Below are 25,246 nucleotides of genomic sequence, written 5' to 3'. Positions count from 1 at the left end.
TTTCGTTCCCCAATTTCACCGTACCTCCATTTTTTCCGACCCAAAATTTGTCTTACCAATTTTGTTTTCGTCCCTAAATTATATTCGTAACCATTTCTTTTCATACCCAGATTTTTTCGTACCCAATTTTTGTCCGAACCCAATTTTTTTTTTTTTTTGGGGGGGGGGCATTAAATTTTCGTACCCAAACTTTTTTCGTACTCAACATTTTCCTACCCGCTTACACAATTGTGGTGATGTAGATAAACTTGAATTAATGCTTTTTAATCAATCCTCTTCAAAAGCATCGTCACACCAGTACTGCCAATACTTTGATTCTTATTGTAAATTGATTATCTTCACGCTCCAAATTGGAGCGTGGGCATTATGTGATTATCTCCGCCGTCTGTCCGTCCGTCCTGGCCACTATCTCCTCTTAAACTATTAGCACTAGAAAAATGAAACTTAAACACATGGTAGCTATGAGCATATGTGCAACAGTGCACTATTTGGAATTTTGATCCAACCCCTGGGTAAAAGTTATGAAAGTTATAGGGGTTGTGATGGGGTCGGGTCAGAGATTTTTACTCATTTTTTAAAGTTATTTTACGTTAACTTCTTCATTTCTGCACCGATTCACTTTCAATTGATACTGAATTTCTCTTATGACCATGCGGTCAATCTCAATTATGCATGGCCACATTACCGACCCTGGGGCGCCCAGCCCACAAAGACCACGCCCACACAAATTGTGTTTTAATATTACTTCTTCATTTATTCACCAATTGAATTCAAAGTAATACTGAACATCCCTTATAACAACACGATCTATCTCGACCAGCCATGTCAACATTACCCCGGAGCTCCACCTACATATGCATTGCTTACCCAAAATTGCCTTTTAATATAACATCTTTGCGATATGGGAATAGGGTGGGATACGCGTCGGCCTCTTCCGCGCCATTTCTAGTTGATATTATTATGATTCTTATATTAACTTAAGATTATTATGTTAAGTTAAGAAAAGACTATGCATTTGGCAAATATATATTGAATGTGCTTATATTTGCCATTGAAAATCTCTGACAAGATTAAGACAAAGTCCTCAATCATTAGAAATTGAATCGGGTAGATACAATAACACTGCGGAAGGTAACAGCAAATGAAAACTGAGTTGCAGTAACAATGTTGAATCAGTATATCACTTTAAAATTATATGTTCGTGTTTTCTTGATTTACGAATAAGTATAAAGCTCACAAATCGTTGTACACTATCGACAATATCACGTACTAATACAAGACATAACGAACTATTTAAAAATGTATTTACATTGCTATGTTAAAAAGTAATGATTATCTTACTAGTAAGCTACTTATTCTTCTTTTGGTATATAATATACGATGTAATCCAAATTTTTAGTTATTGCTTATTTATGTATTAATTTAACCTAATCTATTTATTTAAGATGGTTTTTGATAAGTTTTTATTTGTGTGATCGTCTGTTTGTATTTTTGTTCATTACCAGGCCTAATGCATGGTGCAGTTTCTACCAATAAACTAATTCTTACACTTTAACGTTTTTTTTTAAGTTCGATCCTCTTTTTACAAGCGATTTACATTTGCAATACAAATGCCAATGGTTGGTAACCCCCCCCCCCCCCCCCCGGTGACTTAACTAAAGATGTTGTATTTTTAAATAATGAAATTGAATCGGAAGTCCCAGAGAGAATAGATTATACTTACAACATCTTGTTAAGAGACAGAAAAACATAGTTTCAGGGTATATTAACAGAGTAAAAAAAAGTTTTTTACTGGCGCATGAATAAAAACACAACTAGCAGAAAAAAAGAAAAGAGGACTCTATTATTAATTAAACACAATATGTGTCAAGATGCATATGCATGCAAGGAATCACACATGTGCTGCTGGTTGTATGTTTGACACCTCAACATATATTTCGACTCTTTGACACTTTTGGAACTGTATCAACATAAAAAATTATAACGTAGTCAAATGCATGTTTAATTGTCCATACTTGTGAAAATAGTTCAGATCTTTGTTGTTTTAGTTGTTCACTAGCGTGTGAAAACCACACTTGGGGATAATTTACTTGCGATTTTGCGCATAGGGAATGACATTTCCATGTAAAAGATTATTTTTATTGGGGGAAAAAGTGCATACATTTAAAGAATATTTCTGAGGGAATTTAGCCTTGTCATTAAGGGGATATAGCATATATTCGGCTTCTGCTAAAGAATAAAAAAGCACTTAACAAAATATTTCCTGAAATTAGACATCAAATGTATCTGTGGGTTGTTTTCGATTTTCATGCCATAATCTGGCCCACTTAAAACCACATTAATATCAATTTCATTTGGTATGTTATGACCAATCTTATGAAAATAAAATTTCCACAAATGCAGCATAATGTCAATCAAAAATAGTTTGCTTAACAGTAGTTTTATACTTGATGGGTTTGAAATTAAACTTACAAAAATTCCGCTTAAGTAAATGTTTGATATCAATCACTCACTACAAATAGAAATAAATCATATATTAATTATTGATTATATGTATTTATTAATAGTATATACCTTTAAGAATAAAACTCGAACAAACACATGCCTTACCAAGTTTTCCCGAAATGCAGGGAGCAACTCATTTAGACCAATTTTATCGAAAACAGTTTCAACACCATCTGTCTTATTTACAAAGAAAAATGATTTTTTGTTGAAGAATTTTGCAACACAAACATTTTTTAGTGTGCACTACTCATTCAAACTTACTTATAACATGCAATTATTCCCCAGACAACACACAGCCATGGAGCAATAAAGGCTAAGTGTTAATAAGACTATAAAATCGTGATATTGTTTACAATAAAAGTGAAAATGAGTAAGACTGGTTTTATCTGCTGGAGTTTCATGTATTGATCTTTGAGATTCTGCAGAGATTACTATGTTTTTATGTTGTAGTATGACATATTGAATTACAAATTAGATTTATATATGACCTTGGGCATTTTCAGTCAAATTCAATCTTATATCTCTAATTGTTACTCTGCTAAGACGCACACTGAAATGATATACCTTTTACCATAGAACATAAGTGTGTGAATGAGACAAATCATAACTATATTAGTGTGTTTAAAACTTTCAAATTAAGCCAACTTAAAACGCAATGCTATATGAGCTGGTTCAACCCTCATAAGCATTCCGTCAGAAAGAATGTGCATCGAACTTACAGTTCATTTACACAAGACAGACAGCATTGAGGCCTTCATGCATAAGACAAAACTGGCATATCTCATTGCAATTTTACTGTAAAAACAGGTTCACCTAAAATTGAACTTTTACCTGCATGTAATAATAGTAACGTTCTTCCATTTTGTTTGCTTTTGTAGATGCCACAAAAATTGTGTGCGTCATGTATTTTCGAGACAAGTAGCATGCTGTTTGTGGACGATCAAATGCCTGAATGCCATCACCGTTACGTTCCACACCGTAACGCTGAATGAGAAATGGTGTTGACAACATCGTAACGGTGTGCACACATATATAAACACAATATGGCGTGAATAAAGTTCGTACTCATATCGCCGATTGTCTTTCAAACATCACACATTTTACATGGAACTTATCAGACAAAAATGGAGAATACATACGATTAGAATCAGTTCTGTCAAAATGCCTGAATGTCATCACCGTGACGTTCCACACCGTTACGCTGAATGATAAACGGTGTTGACAACATCGTAACGGTGTGAACACATATATAAACACAATATGGCGTGAATAAAGTTCGTATTCATATCACCGATTGTCTCTCAAACAACATCACAAATTTCACATGGAACTTATCAGACAAAAATGGAGAATACATACGATTGGAATCAGTTCTGTCAAAATGCCTGAATGTCATCACCGTTACGTTCCACACCGTTACGCTGAATGAAAAACGCTGTTGACAACATCGTAACGGTTTGGACAAATATATACACACAATATGTTGTGAGTTAAGTTTGTATTCATATCGCCGATTGTCTTTCAAACAACATCACAACTTGAACATGAAAATTAACAGACAAAAATGGAGCATAAATACAATTGGAATCAGTTCTGCCAGAATGCCTGAATGTCATCCCCGTTACGTTCTACACCGTTACGCTGAATGAGAAACGGTGTTAACAACATCGTAACGGTGTGCCCACATATATAAACACAATATGGCGTGAATAAAGTTCGTATTCATATCGCCGATTGTCTTTCAAACAACATCACAAATTTTACATGGACCTTATCAGTAAAATATGGAGAATACATACAATTTGAATCAGTTCTATCCAAATGCCTGAATGTCATCACCGTTACGTTCCACGCCGTTACGCTGGATGAGAAACGGTGTTAACAACATCGTAACGGTGTGGACAAATATATACACACACTATGGTGTGAGTTAAGTTCGTATCCATATCGACGATTGTCTTTCACACATCATCGCAAATTTTACATGGAACTTATCTGACAAATATGCCTTGTAAAAACACGATGCGAATTAACAAGAATATGAAAGTATAATATGATCCTTACCATTACAATTGTGACAACACCGTTACGCCGCATAAATTAGACTTTTATATTCATTTAGATTCAACAAAAAATTCAACGTGTTTTAGCAACATAAAGTCCTCAAACAGGTGTTTATCAAAGAAAAATTTAGTATATAAACATTTAACAGAAATTCTTAAGATTGTAAACATAATTTAAATGTATATTTACACAGTTACGCACATAATGTTCCGATAAAGACATTTACGATTTGAAATTTATGTAAAAGCCACTCACAATCAATTTAGACAATGAAAAAAAAACGCAAATAATATCACATAAATCAAGTTTAAAGTAACCAAACATTTATCAAAAAAGTATTTTTGTCCGTAACGGTGTTATCTTCACAGTTTTTGACGTGTGTCAAAAAAGCCTTCATAATCACGATCTGGGTCACATTTGATCGTGCCCAGCTGACATGTACGTAACTGATAAAAGGTCTGTCGACCCTACTTCACGAATTGTGTTTTTGAATAATTTTTAATTTAGAATGGAGCGTAATCAAATATTCACCCATCGGTAGCCGAATATAGGCTACATCCCCTCAGAAATGTTCATAATAAGGCTACATTCCCTGAGAAAAAAGTTATTTAAATTCATGAACTTTTCACCCCAAATTAAACTTATACCTGGAAATTTCAATCCTCCATTAGTTAACATCGCGTGAATATTATCCCCAAATTTTGTTTTTTTTACACATTTCCCCATTTATGAAGGCTAGGGCTTTTTGAGGGGATGTCACGTGATTGAGCGGGAAACAGACGTGTTTCTTTTTCAGTGTCGAAAATTGTGATCAAAAATTTAATTTTAAACTAAGTTCGAGTGTTTGAAATATTGGAAACTATGTGAATTTATATTCTTCGTTGTCAGTTCTGATGGGTTGCCATAAAAAAAATTAAAAGAAAAGATCGTAATAGTAGTGGAAATGATAGTTTAAATCCGAACTATACAAAAATACCAAAACAAAGAGGCCCGTCCAGTTAGATCCAAAATTCGGACACTTCGTTCTCAATTAGTTATCTGCTTGGGCTAGCAAACCCTGTGCCATATGGTGACGAAAATAGTGATGTGAACAATATTAGCGTTTTTCTAAACAGCGGCGAATCCTGCAATACACCACCGAGCTGCACCATGGCGGGAGCACAACCAACGCTACAGGACGTCACGAGTGCATAAGGAGCTATAAGTGGGCGGCTTGATTCAGTCGAAAATAAATTCCAATGCCTTGACAAGTTGGACCAACGTATTGCAGTGTTGGAAAAGGACATGAAAACCCTGTTGTTGGCCCTTGAAGACCGCGTCAAAATGGTCGATGAATGCGTGTCAAAACTAGAACACTCAACTGAGGGGGCGGAAATATCTGCGGCACATGTCTCAAGTAGGATCGACGCCCTCGATCGGGAGCGGGACAGCAGGATGATCTAACTTATATGAAATCGCAAAGTATGCGGAACAATCTCATTTTTACTGCTATGCCGGAAGTTGAGATTGAGTCGCCTGAAACCACAGAAGCAATTCTCAGAAATCATCTTACAGATGCGCTTAAAATTGCACAGAAAAAGGTGGCCTCTATCAAATCCGAGAGGGTTCACAGATCGCTGGGGGAAAACTCGCTCTATAATAGCAAAGTTTGCATTTTACAAAGACAAGGAGTCGATGCGTCGCGAGTGGAAGCAGTAAACTGGAACAAACTACAATGTGTTTGAACAATTTCCACCGCAATTGGTTGCCAAACGTCGGAAGCTACTACCAAAGATGAAAGAAGCCAGAGCAAATGGAAAACAATCGTGGATTTCGTACGACACCCTTTACGTCGACGGACGACCAGTGCGTGATTAGAGGCACGACGGTGGTGTACTAGTTGTAGTGATAACGATTTCAGTGGGTACCTGTCTTTTAATTTCTTTGGAAAATTCCAACATAAAAAATATCGCAGAAATAGTGGCGGTATTGTTGTATATATTAAAGAAGAATTACTTGACCGAATTGCTATTGTTATACAATTATCTGGCTTAAACTAGATCACACATTTTCAATATCAGAATATTTTTATATCTGTGGAAATTATATATGGGGAATTGATTCTCCAGTTTATAACACATTTAATGTAGATTTTTTTTTTAAATTTAGAAAATGATATTACTTATTTTTCTGAATTTGGCAAAGTGTTTGTTACAGGTGATCTCACTAGTAGAGTTGGAAATAAATGTGATTATCTTATACATGATAAACTTAATACTGTTAATGATGATGTTGATTACCACCCAGATAATGCCTCTGTTAGGGCCTCAGTAGATTGTTCACTAAATAATCATGGAGTAAGATTACTAGATCTATGTAAATCCACATGTCTACGTATTGTTAATGGTAGAGTTGGCAAAGCTGTAAACAAATTTTGTATTCAAATAACGGTTCTTATGTCATTGACTATTTATTGGCAAATGAAAACAGCTTTTCAAGCATATCCTATTTTAATGTTCAAGATTATTACGTATTTAGCGATCACGCCCCGTTACAGTTTTCATTGTTATGTAACAACTCATCGTTTGAGTATCAGTCTTACACTGATGTTAAATATAAGTGGAACGATGCGTTACGTGGGCAATTTCGTTCAGGGATTATTTGTATGCTACCTGTTTTTAATACTATTGTACAGCATATTGTACACGTGAAAAGTATTATAAAGGCCTTATCTGCAAGAAAAAGGCCTGTTGTTATAGGCAAAAAATGATTGAGATTGAACATCTAAGAAAACAAAAACTTTTGGCTATTTTTCAAAATTTACAAATATTTGAAAACCTCAGTAGCAATATGTCTGCTTTTTGTAATAACGAAGCAGAAGATTTGTGTTTAAATAATGATTTTAATTTAGAAAACTCTGCATTCCCAGAACTTGACGTACCTATATATGTTGAGGAAGTTCACAATGCGATTAAACATTTAAAGCGAAATAAGTCATCGGGTAGTAATTGTATGTTTAATGAATATTTTCTTGAATGTAGTGATATTTTGTCTGCACATTTGTGCGATGTGCTTAAGGGTCTTATTGTATCGGGCTTCTTTCCCGATAAATGGACAGAACGGGTTATAATCCCTTTACATAAAAAGGTGCTGCAAATGATGTTAATAATTATAGAGGGATTACCTTAGTAAGTTGCTTCTCAAAATTATTTACCACGATTTTAAACAAGCATATTGAAACTTTTTGCAATGAAAACACTTTTATTGCGGATGCGCAGTTCGGATTTAGAAAAGGTTATTCAACTACAGACGCTATTTATATATTGATGTCGATTGTACAAAATTATTATTATACATAAAAAGGTGCTGCTAATGATGTTAATAATTATAGAGGGATTACCTTAGTAAGTTGCTTCTCAAAATTATTTACCACGATTTTAAACAAGCACATTGAAACTTTTTGCAATGAAAACACTATTATTGCGGATGCGCAGTTCGATTTAGAAAAGGTTATTCAACTACAGATGCTATTTATATATCGATGTCGATGGTACAAAATTATGTAAACGAAAATAAACGTCCTAATGATATATACGTCGATTTGTTAAAATGTGTTGATAGTATAAACCGCAATGCATTATGGTTGGAAATGATTAAGTTTGGTATACAAGGTAAATTGCTTAGAGTAGTGAAGGATACGTATGCGATTGTAAAATCACGCGTTAAATCATGTTCATTTTATTCAGATTATTTTAGTTATGTGGTTTGACTAAAGCAAGGGGAGATAATGTCGCCGAATTTGTTTTCTTTATTTGTTGAAGATCTTGAACTTTACCTACAAGATAACATTAACTCTGGTTTGAGTGTAGACGATATTGTGTTGATTTTATTATTATTTGATGACATGGCTTTTTTAGGCAAGTCACCTGCTGAAGTCCAATCACATTTAGATAAATTATATGTAAACTGCAATGCTTGGGAGCTAAATGTTGATAATTCAAAAAACTAAAATAATGGTATTTCGGAAGACGGGAGGATTAAAAGAAAATGAAAAATGGTCATACAATGGTTATGATATTGAAGATGTTGATAATTTTAACTATTTGGGCACAGTATTGAATTATACTGGAAGTTTTAAATTAAACCAAGAGCATAAGGTTGGTAAAGCCCTTAAAGCACCGAATACATTATTGATAAAATGTCATGACTTTGATATCAAACCAAAAAAACTATGTCAGTTGTTTGACTCCTTTGTGGATTCTATATTAAATTATGCTTCAGAAGTGTGGGGTTTCACAAAGTCAGATGATATTGAACGCATACATTTAAAATTTTGCAAACGATTGTTTCAAGTTAAAAATAAATACATGTAATGAACGCTGTTAATGGAGAGTTTGGTAGAAAACCTTTGTTTGTAAACAGGTATGTTAAAATCATAAAGTTTTGGTTTAAAATTCTTAACAATGAAAATATTATTATGCAAATTGTATTCAAACAAGCTTTAAACGATTGTAATAAAGGTTATAAAAATTGGGTCACAGATGTTAAGAAGATGTTCAATACTTATGGATTTGGTTATGTATTTGAAAATCCAAACGTTGTGCAAGTAAAAGGTTTTGTTAGAGAGTTCAAATGCAGACTTGTTGACAATTCTAAACAAGAATGGTATTGTAAATGAATATCAATTCTGTATTAGAAATGAATAAAATATATAAATCCTCTTTGGAATACGAAGAATATTTAGACTTACTTTCTAGACGTCTGCGTTTATTTTATGTAAGATTAAGAGTCTCTGCACGTCCACTGAGAATCCAAGCTGGCAGATATGCTCAGAACAACATACCACGAATTGAGCGTTATTGTTTGTGTTGTAATTCCGTTGATTTAGAAGATGAATACCATTTTATATGTATATGCCACTGTTATATAGATTTAAGAAAAAGATGTATTAGTCGTAAATTTTATATTTACCCGTCTGTGTATAAATTCCACGAGTTATTAGTTTCAAGTGATATATTAGTAATTCAAAAGAATCTAAATATATCAAAGAAGCTTTAGTCATAATAAATACATTACTTAATAATACTGTTTGAAATATTTCATCACCCCTCGACAGAACTTACGTGTTCTTGACATATATTGTGTTTATTTGTATTTGTATTTTGTAATTGACTTTTATGTTACATAATGTTATGTTATTACTCGTATGACATATGTTGTGTTTATTTGTATTTGTATTTTGTAATTGACTTGTATGTTACATAATGTAATGTTATTACAAGTATTCCGGTGACAGAAAATAATTTGTATATTTGAGTTAAAGACGATGTCTGAATAAACTATCTGTCTGTCTGTCTGTCTGCTTTAAAAAAGCCCAGTATTTGGTAAGTGTTAAACAACAGTGTAGTTTGTGGCTTATTGCAATAGCCTTGTAAATAATAATCATGTACATTTTATGTCTCAATCTGTTGTATTGTTACAAGGTTGGAGAATATTGATTAGCCTACGTTCTGTCTATATTAAGATACATGTTCATGTATATTGCTTTTTGTATAACAAATCAGTCAGTTACTTTGGATGATTTCAATACTTTAGTCATATTTAAAAAAAATGTTTTTTTCAACTGTACTTTTTTAAAGCTAGATCTCTTAGACTCAAGTTCTGAATTACAGTATAAACATACCTACCTACTGGTCACCAGCATTTCAGGAAGACAAACTGATATTCAGATACAAGGTGAATTACAGACATAAACCTCTTCAGTCTGATAAATACTAGGTAAAAGCAACCATTAACAAGTATTTACTACTAGTACTTTAAACCAAGCTTTTACAGTATTGCAAGCAAAACAAAAATCAACTATCACATACCCGTAATTGGTTGAAACATATTTATTTCAGGTTTTTCTTTTACAAAATACAGTGCATATATCATTAGGATTTAGTATTAGAACGGTGGCTAGGCTAGTAGGGTTCCTTTCCTCAAAACCCATTTAGTGGCAGGACTACACTTTTTTCAACACTTTGGGAACATGATCTTAACCATTGAAATTGGGAATGCAAGCATCAATTGGGAAAATATTATCTTTAAAAATTAAATATTTCCTTGGTAAACCATTATAAAATAGAATGATACGCAATGAATGAAAACCAATCAGGTAAATGCTTATTTCAACTAGTAACAAGTCTTTTTTCTACACAATAAATCTCTTTATATCTAAACTTTCAAAACTTAAACTATCCAATGGATTTTTTTGTACTGGATTTAGAAAAAAATATTTGCTTTGCCATTGACCCGATAACGGCTATGAAATCAGCTGAAAGAAAGCCTTGTCAAGTAGAAGAGTAAAATAATTTGACCTTATTGCCAATTGTAGGATTTTTTAAAGTCATTTATGTGTAGCACTATTGGTATCTGTTCAGCTTGCCCAAATAACATATTTGCATTTGGTCTGTGTTCCCTGTGTGTGTTTCCCCAAATATTGTATTATACTTTTCGACAATTGATGTAGATAATACATATACATAGACAGAAAATATAAGAATTATTATAGTTTTATGTAATGATTATAATAAACTTCAGTGCAAATGGACCGAGGATCAACGGAATATAGGGTGAATCGGTATTTAGATGAACAAGAAGAATTATGGAGACTTTGTACCATGGAGACTACGTACCAGGAGACCTTGTACCACTATTCTGAAGACTTGCTACCTCATATGAACATATGATTATTATTGCTAATTGTTTATACTGGTTCATTATGTGTATATATTTTTGTCTGTGTTTTATGATTTTGATTTTTATAAGGATTTAAATAGGTGTCTCTTTATATTCAAGCTTGATTTAAAAGCACATGTTCATCTTAGTTAATGCCAATTAAAGAAGTTTTCACACCTATATTTACTCAATTTAATTACAGAGACTCAAATATGGTACCACTCACCAAACCACAGCCAAACACAAGCCACGAGCATGATATATGACTCGATCAGTAATTCTTCAATCAAAATGGATGATCCAAATACATGCATAGCTAAAAAAGTGTTCACAGAAAATGTAATCATTTACTTGTTTTTGTTGTTTTCAAGTGTATGTTCGACTTTATTTATGTAAATGTTTGTAAAAATGATCATGAATAAAATGAAAAAAGAAATAATTTGATTTCAGAAGGAAAATGAATTAAAAACATTTAATTAATAATTGTTTTTCTTGTGTGTGTTCTTTATATGTTTGTAAGCAACATCAAACATGAATTAGGGCAAATTGATCTGGATATGAACTACCGGGTATTTGAGTTGTAGTAGGATCCAGTATGTGTGCATTTCTTTTCTATTTTTTGTAAAAGTGACCTGACCTTTGCCCTCTGGTGAAAAATAAAGGAGGTTCGTGCCTAATTCCCATATTGCCCTTTATATGCATAAGTGTTACATCGAAGCAGCCCCATTCAGTGATATATCGGAATGACTAATCACAGGATCCAGTTTTATGGACGGACAGACTGACAGACGGATTTACAGACGACACATAGGTCTATTGTAGGGGACTTAAAAGTAACTCCGTGAATACTTGTAAGTGAGACCAGCTTTGTTGCCATTTTATGACAACGATTCAGACCATCGCGACTGTACAGTCTTTTAACAGTGAGCTAAACAGTTTCTATTGCTTTTAAATATAGTTTTGAATAAATTGGTAGTAAGACATTCAATAGTTGTAGTTAAATTTTAACCTAATCGTTTATCCTAACATTTACTGTATATGACTGCCTACTATAGTCAGAATTGACTTCTGGCAGTATGAAGTTGATCAAAGTTGATGTAGTCTTCAAAGTTAATGCATGTCCAACATGTTGACGCTACTTTTTAAACATGTGTATTGGCAAAAAAAAATTCAAAGAATTTAGCCCTACTTACAGAGCTACAGATAAGCTGCGTATTTGCGTAAATGCGCAAAAATAGGTGTTAACGCATGTGTTTTCAAAACATGTGCGTACCGGTTAGAAAAAATAATTGCTGATACCCAATCGGGGCCGCATTATTAGCGTAATGTAAACTCTATTTTGGTGTTGGCGTTTTGACTGGAATCTTAATCAATTAGCGCTGGTTTATGTGTGACCACTTTACCAATAATTTAGATGACAGCACATATAATTGAAACAACATGGCGTCAAAATCTAGAGTAAGAAGAACTTTTACTCCAAACAAAATATTTAAAACAAAAACGGATTGCTACGCACTTTCTGCTGATATGGCGAAGAGAAAAACACTTTTTGCAGAATACAGGCAAAGATCAAAGAAAGCAAAGACACCGTAATATGAAAACTCGCACGTGTTAACTTAAATATGTTCAATGTTTGTTATGTTCCATTAGTTACTGTTGAAACACCACCTGCAATGTATTTTAAAATAAAATTGTGTTCAGTCAGAAGTAATGAGAAACTGTTTGTTCTAATGAGTAAAAAGGGTGTGTATCGAAAGAAGGAAACAACGTATTATTCAATTAAATTCATAGATAGGTCTTTAAAAATTTAAGTTAATGCTTTATTGCAACTACCCAATACATTTGTTTGTTTTGTTACAAATACACAATTATTTTTATATCAGCGGGTTTCATAATTTATCATACCCAATTACGTTTTCCATTACCAAATTGATTGATATTTGGAAGAGTATTACCCAATTACCCGATAAAACTTATATGTAGCTCTACTTCTGTATAAAAAGTAACTATATGAATTATTTGCACGTCTTATAAAAAAGACTATGTACTCCTATAAATATGAGGTCGATATACATCGACCTCATATCGTTTAACGTCAATTTGCAATTGCACCGTTCCGACATGAAATAATGTCGGAAGCTTGAACGGCTTAAAGTTCATATAACTGCGCAGAATCTTCATGGAAGACTAAGAGTGTTATAAAATATAAACATTATTTTACTAACTGCATTAGAAGATATTAATTAAAACTTACATGGTATGCTATGCCAGACATGAAAACACTATCACTGTTCCGATTCCGAGTGTAGTCATATTGCACTGTTTTAATTGAAAGTTGCATAGTGTTACGTCATTGTTTGGAAAAATGAAACTTGTTTCTCAATCCATATGATTGGATTTCGACGAAATTAATATATCATGAATATCTTATCGATTACGATTAAACTTCTGATATTGCCATGTGTATTATATTAATATAATTAAATATGTTATGCTTATTTTTGCATTTCAGGAAGAACTATATTGTGTAGCCATTTTGTTTAACTGATTTTAGCAAAAGATTTGATCCTGCATATACAGTACATTTCCGTTCTCAATAATTCTAAAATTTAGATATAGAAACAAATACACTTTGTGTTATGTTAATACACGGTGCCTAACCAATACGGATAATACCGGAAACTTTTGAACGATTCCGGATAATACGAGAAACGGCACCGGATCATATCAGAAATATATTGACTGTTTTGAGGTAAGTGTGTTCTTTTATTTCAATATTCTTTTTTTAAGTTAACATTTTTCACCAAACCAATATTCCGCGGAACAACTAAGACATTCATTAAGTAAATTCTATACTCGTGCTCAGTAACACAAGCGTCAATATGCAGAGGGAACCTATATTGTCCAACAGTTTATGCGCAAAACCTGTGGAAACGGAGGTAAAATGCAGATATTGGTCTATATTAACAATGAAATTAAAATTTCTGAGCTAGTTTCCTGATAAAAACGGCAGCATAATTATTGTTTAATCATTGCCATGATGATTGACGGTTTAGTTTGTAGAAAAAACACGTATTTTATGTGTCGATTGCTGGCACCGGATAATGCATGAATTAGGCACCGGATAATAGCCGAAACTAATGAACTTAAGTATAGTACTTTTAAAGAATATTTTGGATTCTGCTTATATGGTTAATATTTAAAGAATTTCTTGATTTAAGATTGTTTAATGAATGTGTCGGTTATTTCTCGTCACTCAGACCTGACCACTCTGTCTAAACGCCAGTTAAAACGCATGAAAAATGTCTAGACCCTGCCCTGAAAAAGCTTATTAAAACTAGACATTAAAGGTTACACGCTGTATTGATTCTTACAAAATCGGATGTAGAACGCGTGCTATTGTACAACGACCGATAAATCGTTAATATCTATAAGATATAACAACCCTTTGATTGTTTTAATATTAAAATTATATAAACGATTTGATGACCTTTGATTGTTTTAATATTAAAATTATATAAACGATTTGATCACGATTTGAAAAAAAGTTTTTAGACCAGTTCAGTAGTAATAATTGTAAAATAGAATTGTTGGCGTATTGTTAATCTTTTTTATTAACCATTCATGTTTACTTTGGTGCGATTATAATAATTGTTATTTATTATTTCATTGAATATTGGGGAGTTGTGTGTAACCTTCGGTTTAGATTTAGAGTGACTTCCCTTGTTTACAAATACACTTTCCTCAACATGCACACATGGTTTGTCGTTTTTGGATTATCAATATCAACATTCACTCATTCAGAGCTATTATCTGTTTTATTTGTAAACAATCTATGTTTTACATACAATAGTTTTCATTTCATAGTTCACTTATTACTGTATGCTATTTGTTTCAGATACCAGTGCCCTCACATCTGTCATGATCTGAGTTCGGATTTAGAGTTTGAAGTTCGAGATAGTCAGATAGAATATGGTGAGTACATAGAATATGGTGGATACAGTCTTAGATGATAAGTTTACTCCATGAATAAGGGCCACTGTTCCATATTTATTTGATTGGATGTAGCAGTGGCAGTTCTCCCTCTGGCCCAAACTTTTCAGTAGCCAAATTTACCTTTTTATGTCTGAATTCTTATTATTTAGGATATTTTATGGGTGACTATGTAGAAATCCTTGTAGCCAAATGGATTTTTGTAGCCAAATTACATTATTTGTAGCCATTGGCTAATTTGGCGAATGACAGAGTAAGCCCTGAGTGGACTGATTATTATTATGCCCCCCTTCGAAGAAGAGGGGGGTATATTGTTTTGCTGGATGTCGGTCGGTAGACCAGTTTGTTTCCGATCAATAACATGTGATCTGATTGACCAATTTGCTTGATACATCCCATGTGCATTTTCCTTTGCCAATAGTTGATGACCCCTATTTAAATTGGGGTCACTATGTCAAAGGTCAAGGTCACTGTCACACTAAGAGTGAAAATTGTTTCCCATCAATAACTTTTGAAAAAGGGACCGATTGGTTTGATATTTCCCATGTGCATTGGCATTGGACAGTAGATGTCCCTCATTATAATTAGGATCACTAGGTCAAAGGTTAAGGTCACTGTCACACTAAGTGTGAAATAGTTTCCGATCAATAACTTGTCAACTGATTCACCGATTGGCTTGATACTTCACATGTGCATTGGCCTTGGACAGTGGAAGACCCCTGTTGAAATTGGGGTCACTAGTTCAAATGTCAAGATCACTGTGACATTAAGTTTTATTTAAGTGGCTAAGTCACACTTATATGATAAGATTGACTCATATGATCATTTTTGTTGCGAAAAATCCCATGTCAAGGCCCTGTTTAGGGGGGCCTCTGTCTCCGACCACGGAGCTCTTGTTAACTTAAAAAAAAATTGGAACAATTTATCCTGCTTTGATCAACTGCTGTCCCCATGGCATTGGTAAAGTAACCATGAAAGAAAAGTGTGCCAGTTAAAAAGCTCATGACTTCGGAACAATAGCATATGTCAATTGCTAAAATATGATAATTTATTTCAGGATTTCACGAACGACCTAAGTTTTTTTGGATTTGCGGTGACTGAACAGGAGCAGGAGAGTTTTGTGGTGTCATCTGAAACTGATAGAAATGAACACAATGTTGAGTCTGGAGACCAAGCGGATAATTTATTGTTTGACTGCAACAATAATGAAAAAGCCACAGAGCAACCTTTAGACTTAGAATGTTCTGTTGAAATTGTTGTTGACAATAAGAAGAAACATGAATGCAATATGTGTGTAAACAAATATAGCACAAGAACAGGATACAAAAGGCATTTAGTTAGCCATTCCAACGATGGTCAAAAGTGCACTGTTTGCGAAAAAGTGTTCTATTCCACCTATGACTTAAAGAATCATATGACCAACCACAGTAACTTACGCACTTTCTCGTGCATTGAATGTGAAAAAACCTTTAAAACAAAACGCGACTTAAATGTTCACAGAACAAGGCTACACAAATCTTACTTGAAATTTGTGTGTGAAGTATGTGGGAAGGGTTACAATTATAGAAATGAGTTAGATGGACACAGGGCAAAACATGATGGGTCCAAACCATTTAAGTGTCCTAAGTGCAACAAAGCATATCAGTATTTGCCTAACCTGTCACGGCATGTGTGCGGAAAAATGGAATCACCCAAGTGTGATAAGTGTGGAAGCATTTTCAAGACAAAACACTACCTTCAAGAACACATGAAGGCTCATGATGACCCCGAACAACATCAGTGTTATGTGTGTGGAACTTTTTACAAATATAGATCTTCTTTTAAAAGACACAAAAAGAAGACTGGTCATTAGTGTTTTAAATGCTTTAGTCAGAATAAGTACAGATAAAACTCTGGATATATAATAATGTTATAAAGGCATATAATTATACAGTTATATCTGTTTACTGTAAGGCCTTAGCAGAAACTTAATGGCAATAGTAAACCCTTATGAACCTTATAAGCACTTGTTTTTCAGCCAGTCTTCATCATGATGTTCGCTCAGAAGATTTGCTTAGCAATTAGGAAATCATTTTGTTGACATAAAGAAGCATTGCTTTTGAGAAATTACCAATACCCGGTATACCAGCTGCATGAAATTAATTCATATTGTGGCATTTATTTTTTTAATGCAGTCATCTGAATATTAATCCTGCCTTAAAATATAGTGTAGCATTGTTGGATTGTGTCCTTCTTAAGATGATGATGATGATGATTATTTGGTTGATGATTAACAGCAACAAACTGTCTGAATATGTTTTATTTAATATTCTTGCTATTTCAGGTAATGACATTTACTGTTGGAGAATATTACAACTGTTTAAATTGTTATTAAACAGTATTTGCATATTGGGTATATATGTGTTAGGGCTCTGCATTAAGGTTATTCTGTTAAAACTACATGTATTTGAAAGCTTGATGCATGGTATATGTTTGTTAGGGCTAACTTGCAGTTGTTAAATAATATTTTCTACCCCATTTACGAGATGCCATGGTGACAAGCCAGCATTTGATTGTATGAAGTTTTATTTCTTTGAGCAAGATGCTTGATGATAATTGCAACTTTTTCTTTCAACAATATATGAATTGTGTTATTTGTGTATATATTTTTCATTCAGTTTTCACAAGACAAAAGAAACAGGCTTTCTTATATTCATTCTTTATTGAAGTGTCTATTGACTGAAAAGTATTAACTGTATAATATAAATGTATAAAATCATGGCAGGAGCTGCTGGTCTTTAAGTTCATTTTAAGTTTGACTATTGTTTTAATTTTTGCTGGTTTAATGTTGAGTATTATCAATAAATGTGTTCTTTGTAGTTTCCTAATACAATATTACAGAAAAGAATAAATAACTAAACAGAGTCCACTGTTATATTTGTTTAAGCTTGTAAAAACATGTTAATACCCCTACAAACTAAGTTTAGGGGGTATATATGAGTGAGCTTGTCTGTTGGTTGGTCTGTCTGTATTAAGTGTCCGCTCTCTAATTCAAGTTGTTTTCATCCAATCTTCACCAAACTTGGTTAGATGTTGTATCTAGATGATGTCTAGGAAAAGTTTGCATACGATTCATGCGGGGATCAAAAACTAGGTCACGTGGTCACTTTGTGCGTTTTAAACATTGAGCATGGTGTCTGCTCTCTAATTCAAGTAGTTTTCATCCGAGCTTCACCAAACGTGGTCAGGAGTTGTATCTAGATGATGTCTAGGCCAAATTTGAACATGGGTCATGGCAGGACAAAAACTAGGTCACAGGGTTACTAAGTGTGTTTTAAACATTGAGCATGGTGTCCGCTCTCTAATTCAAGTAGTTTTTACACCATATTCACCTTACTTGGCCAGAAGTTGTATCTAGATGATGTCTAGGTCAAGTTTGAATATGGGTCATGCCGGGTCAAAAACTAACAAATAAGTTTATGTTAAGTTTCAACTGTTTTATTATGCAAATTATCTTCAGACAAACGATGGTATTTGACATGAGAAAAATATGCTTGTTAAATTATGATTTTTGAGGTTTGTTTTCCATAAACAGGAGTGTATTTATAATCTGGTACATGGATATCTTTCTGTTAAAACCATGCAGTCATAAATGATTGAAGCATAAATAACTCTGCAATAGAATATTTGGCGCCACAGCTGCCAGACTATAAACTCTAATAGATTAGAATGTTTTGTTTTCACACCTTGAAATAAAATGCACGGTGTTGTGATCATCAGTCACACATTAAAAAGCAGAATGCCATCAAGCTTACAGCCACACTGGATGTGCTATGTGGTGAGACAAAGAAGACACTGTACTTTCGTGGCTGATCCTTTAGCGGTTTCAAAAACCAATATCCTGTGTATTGAAACATCCAAAGATCATATAACAACCTGACACTTGTCAAAACAATATGTTTTATGTCAATACACAAGCCTAAGTAGCGAGCACATTCAAATCACATTGCTGATATTGGAAGGGGGGACTCGTTAAAAAAAACTACAAATGTATATTCATTTAAATGCTTTTTGCTAAATTACATTCGAAACCCCTAAAAGGTAAGTTGAAACAAATAGTAGTTATTATTGCGATATTAGATTTCACTTTCTCCAAATTTTCATAAAATACATTGGACATGTTGATAAAATTGAAAGTTTAATTCAACTGTCTAATGGTCGTTGAAATAGAACAGGAACAGTGCACCACATGCGAACACCGCGTTAGGTATGTACTGCCATGTTAAGACCTTTATTTAATCAACTATTTTAATAGTGACATAGTAGTTCGTTCTGTTCCGTGATGAACACTTTGTTCTCCTAATGTGGTGACATAATACAATTTACACTTTCATAGTGTCCTCCAACGTTATACCAAGACGAGTGGTTGGCAGAATCTTTGACTCATCGCATTTGTGGTGGCTGCGAATTGACAAACAGCCCCTTGCGACCTCATGCCGTCTGCTGATATCTGACCGTTTCGATTTTCGTTGTCTTTTTCCAAGCCTCGTAGGTGAATCAAATGCATGATTTCTGAAAACAAAGAAATATACGCCCAAATATAATAAAACACTGCAAACATCTCCCAAGAATTAAAGCAAAATTTAAACAAATCGAGCGATTAATTGGAATTTAAATATAAGGCATGTGGAACTAGTGTAATGGCATTTCATGGGTGCTTTAATGTCTATTGCGCAATACCTGCAAGTTAAGATTATACGCTTTTGTTACAAAAACATATATGCATAACACATATCTGCGTTTAATGATTACGTTTTTGTCTGCCACTTGCTTGTATCATATATACGCATGTCATTAAACACATTAGAACATCGTTGCTGTCTGGTTAGCGCAGTGGTTGGTACTCGCGCTTCTCGCCTAGGCGACCCGGGTTCAATCGTCGCTTCCGGTACATGAGAGCTTGATTAGTGGTCGCCATACCGGACTGGCGGGGTTTCACCCGGGCACTTTCTTTACCCCCACTCCAGCACAAGACCACACCAAAATGAAATATCTTTCAGTTGCAAGCAAATACTAGTAGTTGGAAATTGCAGCCATACCGGTTTTGCAAAATGTGTCCCAAATTTCGTGAGTCTAGTTAAGTAAATAAGGTAGGAGTGCTGGGACACACTCTGGTTTCTCACATAATGCAGCCTCAGAATCGGATTTACTTGTTGATGTGGAAGGTACTGTTGCAGGTAAGTTTTCTTCGCGGAATTTAGTTCTTTTTTGGTTGATGTAACCACAGAGACGATTTTCTCTTCCGTTTCAGTCTGAAATATATACAATGAAAATGACGTCATATTATTTGCGTTTCCATACAGTATTAACGCATAGTAGCTTTGCATGCCTTTCCATATATTCAACATATCCTGAATTGTATATTGTGAACACTTGTGGTAATTTATTTTTAAATTTCATGATAAATGACAATTTGCCAGTCCGGTCAAGCTTGATTGAACGCACGCACGCACATATACTAGACATTTGCTACAGCTATATCGAGATTTCCGCAAGAGGGCGCGACACATATATTATACATTTTTTCATGTTTCTCTAAGTAGGCATTACTTCTTTTAGGTGGAAGAATTTAACTGAAAAGTGCGAATTTACATCGATACAATCCGTATCGTCAACTCATATCCATTTTTGAAACCAACTTCAAGTACTATATTAAAAGTTTCACATAAGATGTGCACATGTTGTTTATAAAACCTGCTGAAAAGCACGTAATCATCTGTATATGTATCAATTTATTTCGTGTATTATCCAATGCCGTGTTTCCGGACTTTATCCGGTGCCAGTATTTTATGGTTTCGTCTGTTATCCGGTGCCAGTGAAATCAATATGCGACCCTTTTAAAACGCAAATGCTCACGTTTTTGATGTTGCCTGTAAATTCCTACGATTTTTTTTATACATCTAAATAATTTTTACAACATTGCAAAGTAGTAGTAGCATATGTTTTTTCTCGCCAGTTACAAAATGCAAGTTTTTTAAAAGTATTTCATGACTATGAGATAGGTATGGTTGATTTGTTTTCGTTCGTTTTGATAAAATATTTTATTTTCACGTCGAATTTTGAATTTAACCATAAGCTGAAATACCATAATGTTCCGTGAGCAATAGTATTTGGCATACTTACGCGGTCTTGTTGACTTTTTCGCTCACAATATTAGGCACATCCATCATTTCGTCTTGTTTATGTTCTGATATGATCCGGTGCCGTTTCGCGTATTATCCGGAATCGTTCAAAAGTTTCCGGTATTATCCGTATTGGTTAGGTACCGTGTAATATCTAGTTTGAAAATCTACGAAAGTGATATTCTGACATAATTCTCAGACTTTTAAGGGGTAGTCGTGGTCATTTTATGCCTAACTTATGATTTTTTGTTTTGTTTTAGCAAAGATCAAACAAGGACAACTGAAAAATAATTTAAAATCAATTTGAGACAGGAAAACGACGTTTACCGTTCAAACGTAATCGGTAGATTATTATTTGGACTCTATCCCTATGTTGCAATGGAACTTCGGAAAAACAGATAGAATACGAAAATCACTGATTTGTTTTCACAATTTGATGTAGTCGATGCTATTTAAATGTCAAGACATTGATATACTTAATCAACTGCACAGAAAGAATCGAAATGAAACTTAATATTTCAATCACGTACCGCTGCTGCAAGATGCCGCCATTTTTTCTTTTTAGCTGAAAAAGTTACTATAACACCGTGCTTGCAGTTGAAAACATTACTCCCTCACCGGTCGACATGCGACACTTGCGCAATATTTGCTCGATTTAGTGTCGAGTGTCATATCGTGCGTCACGCGTCGTATTGTGCGTCGAGCTAATGTAGCGTGTCTACGTAGGGAATTCTAGATCGACAGTTGCTCGATATAGTGTCGAGTGTTATATCGCATGTCGCGATTCGTATCGTGCGTCGCTCAAATGTCGAGTGTCGAGCTCGAAGGTCGACACACGACAATTGAAGTCGACATGCGACAATTGAAGTCGAAATAGAAAGCGACACGTCACATTCATCGCGACGCACGATATGATAGTCGACAATTTAGTCGACAATCAAGATTTTCTGCAATATGTTTTTTCTAAAACCCAGCGCGATATGCGAAACTAAAATCTCGATTGTCGCATGTCGATTTCAAATGTCAAGTGTAATATCGTGCGTCGCTTGAATGTCGTGCATCGACCTCGAAGGTCGCCAGGCGACAATCAACTTGGCCCTATCCGGATTCCATAATAAACGGACATGTATTAACAGAAGAAACCAGAGATGAAATAATTATGCAAGCGCGGGTTGCTGTCTTCGGAAAGTGCTAAACACATATAAGACAATATGAAACAGCTGCCATGGTAAATGTAAGAAAAACTGACAGGATTATCAACTTGAACACAATCAGTGGAATGCGTATTTATTATCGGTTTTTATTCATATGGAATGACGCCATCAACACCGATTCGGTTTATTTCTGACAGTCTATATGTTACTATACATATATATTTATATATGCATATTGATTCCAGATCTAGGTCATGTATAAGTATACCAAAACATATGCCTTTTCATCGGGTTTTCGGTATCAATGGAATGTATGGTGTTAGCCTAAGTCCTTAAAATTATTTTTAAATGTCAAAAGGGCTATTTATAGATATAAAACTACGCATCAATCATAGTAATTCTAGTAAAACATGATATGCCTATTTTATTTTGTGTCTATTGTAACTATTTATACGGCTTTTGAATCGTCAATTAGAAAAAAATGTTTTAATAAAAACCAACACTGCCTCTTTGTTAAGTTTAGCCAACCGTAACCCCCCACCACAAAAAATTGGTCACGTAAGTATGTTAAGATATTCAATATCATTATTGCAATGACTGGTAAAAAGTAAATTTGAAATGCTATGCTTAAGCAAGCTTTTAAATTTGTGTGACGTTTAATAATTTTAAGTTTACGACAGAAACATTAAATGTTGCTGTAGAGCTATTCGGAATCGTGATCTTGACATTGAATATACACCTTATTCTTTAAAAATAACATAAAAATAGTTATGAACAACTTTATTTACAAGTTCTGAGACAAAAAGTAGAAGAAGAAATGTTCCATCATAACGTATACACAGTTCACTTGAGCAATTTTAAAAGAAACTGACATATATTTATTTTAATAACACCGTTGTTCACTTTTAAGCCTAAATACATGGAGATACATACAGATACACAAAATGCAAAAGAACATCCGCGATATTTGCTAGGTAATTTTGACATGTTATTGCTTATATCACAGATACGCTTTGCGTATCCGTTTTTCGTTAAACGATGTAGACACTGCCACCACCACCGCCGCCACCGCCGCCACCACCACCCCCACCTCCGCCGCCGCCATCGCCGCCGCCACCGCCGCCACGGCCGCCGGCTCCCCCTTTGCCACCGCCGTAAATACTGCCACTTCCACCGGGCGCGCCGTCTAAACCACCAACGCCGCCTCCACCACCACGTCCGCCACTGCCGCCGCCGTAAATACTGCCGCTTCCACCAGGCTCACCATCTACACCACCTCCGCCGCCTCCACCACCACGTCCGCCATTACCGCCGCCGTAAATACTGCCGCTTCCACCGGGCTCGCTATCTAAGCCAAAGCCGCCGCCTCGACCACCACGGCCGCCACTGCCGCCGCCGTAGATACTGCCGCTTCCACCGGGCTCGCCGTCGAAACCACCGCCGCCCCTTCGACCACCACGGCCGCCTCTGCCGCCGCCGTTAATACTGACTCTTCCACCAGGCTCGCCGTCTAAACCACCACCTCCGCCTCGACCACCATGGCCGCCTGAAATGTTTCTTCCATACTTGTCCAATCAATACAATAATACACTCGATTAAGGTAATCTTTATTACATATTTCCGAGCAGTAATAAATTTATATGTGGTTTGGTTTTTAATGTGTATACATTTGTATAAGCAAACGAAACGTGTCATTTACCATGGTAGGCAGCGCCCATTTTCATCAATAACAATATTGTAAGAATGATTGCAAGCTTCATCTTGATATCTGTATATCTGTAAGAACAATCAACTTAAGGAATAAAAACAAAGAACGTTAAACGTACTTTAACATTAATAATATGTTTTTATGAATTATTTTCAAATTAATATCACTAAACATCGCTTGAAAGATCAAACCAGTATGCAACATTCCTACACGGGTAAGAGTTAAGAGTAAATATATATTTAAAACTTGAAAAACACGAAACTTGATAAAAATTATTATTAACGTGATGCCTTTTCCAAAAACTAGAAAACCTTTCTCAGGAACTACCCCTTCTATTGTGTAAACGTTATAACCAACCATTCATATTCAACTTCCGTGTACTTTTTCTTAGCCATTCATTTTTGATCAAGTAAATAAACTTAGAATTCAACTTTTGGTAACATAACTTCTCACTAAATGTAAACATTATTTGACTTATCCTATTAATTGATATAATTAATTTTAAATCATAATAAGTCCTACGTGAAATCGTCAACTTGGCTAGGAAAAAATACAAATAAAGCTAACGTGCAAACCTTAAAGCGTTGCTTTAATTAAAAAATTACACCAAATGATTGATTATCAGTCTGAAGTTTAGAGTCATATAAGATTCAAAGTACCAAACCACAAATCCGTGTTCGGAACACTACCGCTGATCTGATGCGATTGCGTGATTTATAGAGTTAAAACAGGATGCAACTCACGATTTGCGATTGGACAACGTTTTTCGTCGTAACGCTTCTGTGGAGTATAAAACGTAACGTCAATCTAATTCTACTCCATAATCAGATCGGGCTACAAAGACCTCGTGAAGAGGCAAGTAGGACCTGAAAATAAAACGCTGATATACAAACATTCTACTCCATAACGACGAAGCGACAGAAACACAGGTATGCACTTCGTTTATTGATATGAATAATTAA

General features: G+C 34.6%; 2 protein-coding genes across 2 annotated transcripts in view; one reads left to right on the top strand and one right to left on the bottom strand.

Moving 5' to 3' along the window:
• Positions 1-25,246, top strand: part of LOC127857996 (uncharacterized) — a 161,048-nt gene that overhangs the window by 69,552 nt on the left and 66,250 nt on the right. The window lies entirely within an intron of this gene.
• Positions 23,608-24,294, bottom strand: LOC127857412 (uncharacterized). Its single transcript, XM_052393806.1, has 2 exons — positions 24,276-24,294; positions 23,608-24,122 (listed from the first exon to the last, which is right to left on the bottom strand). The coding sequence occupies exons 1-2, from the start codon at positions 24,292-24,294 to the stop codon at positions 23,608-23,610; spliced, it is 534 nt and encodes a 177-aa protein (XP_052249766.1).

This window comes from Dreissena polymorpha, chromosome 14, assembly GCF_020536995.1.
Source record: "Dreissena polymorpha isolate Duluth1 chromosome 14, UMN_Dpol_1.0, whole genome shotgun sequence".
In the NCBI taxonomy this organism is placed as follows: domain Eukaryota; kingdom Metazoa; phylum Mollusca; class Bivalvia; order Myida; family Dreissenidae; genus Dreissena; species Dreissena polymorpha.
Note: the sequence above shows the minus strand (reverse complement) of the source record. Positions and strands in the feature narration are given on the sequence as shown.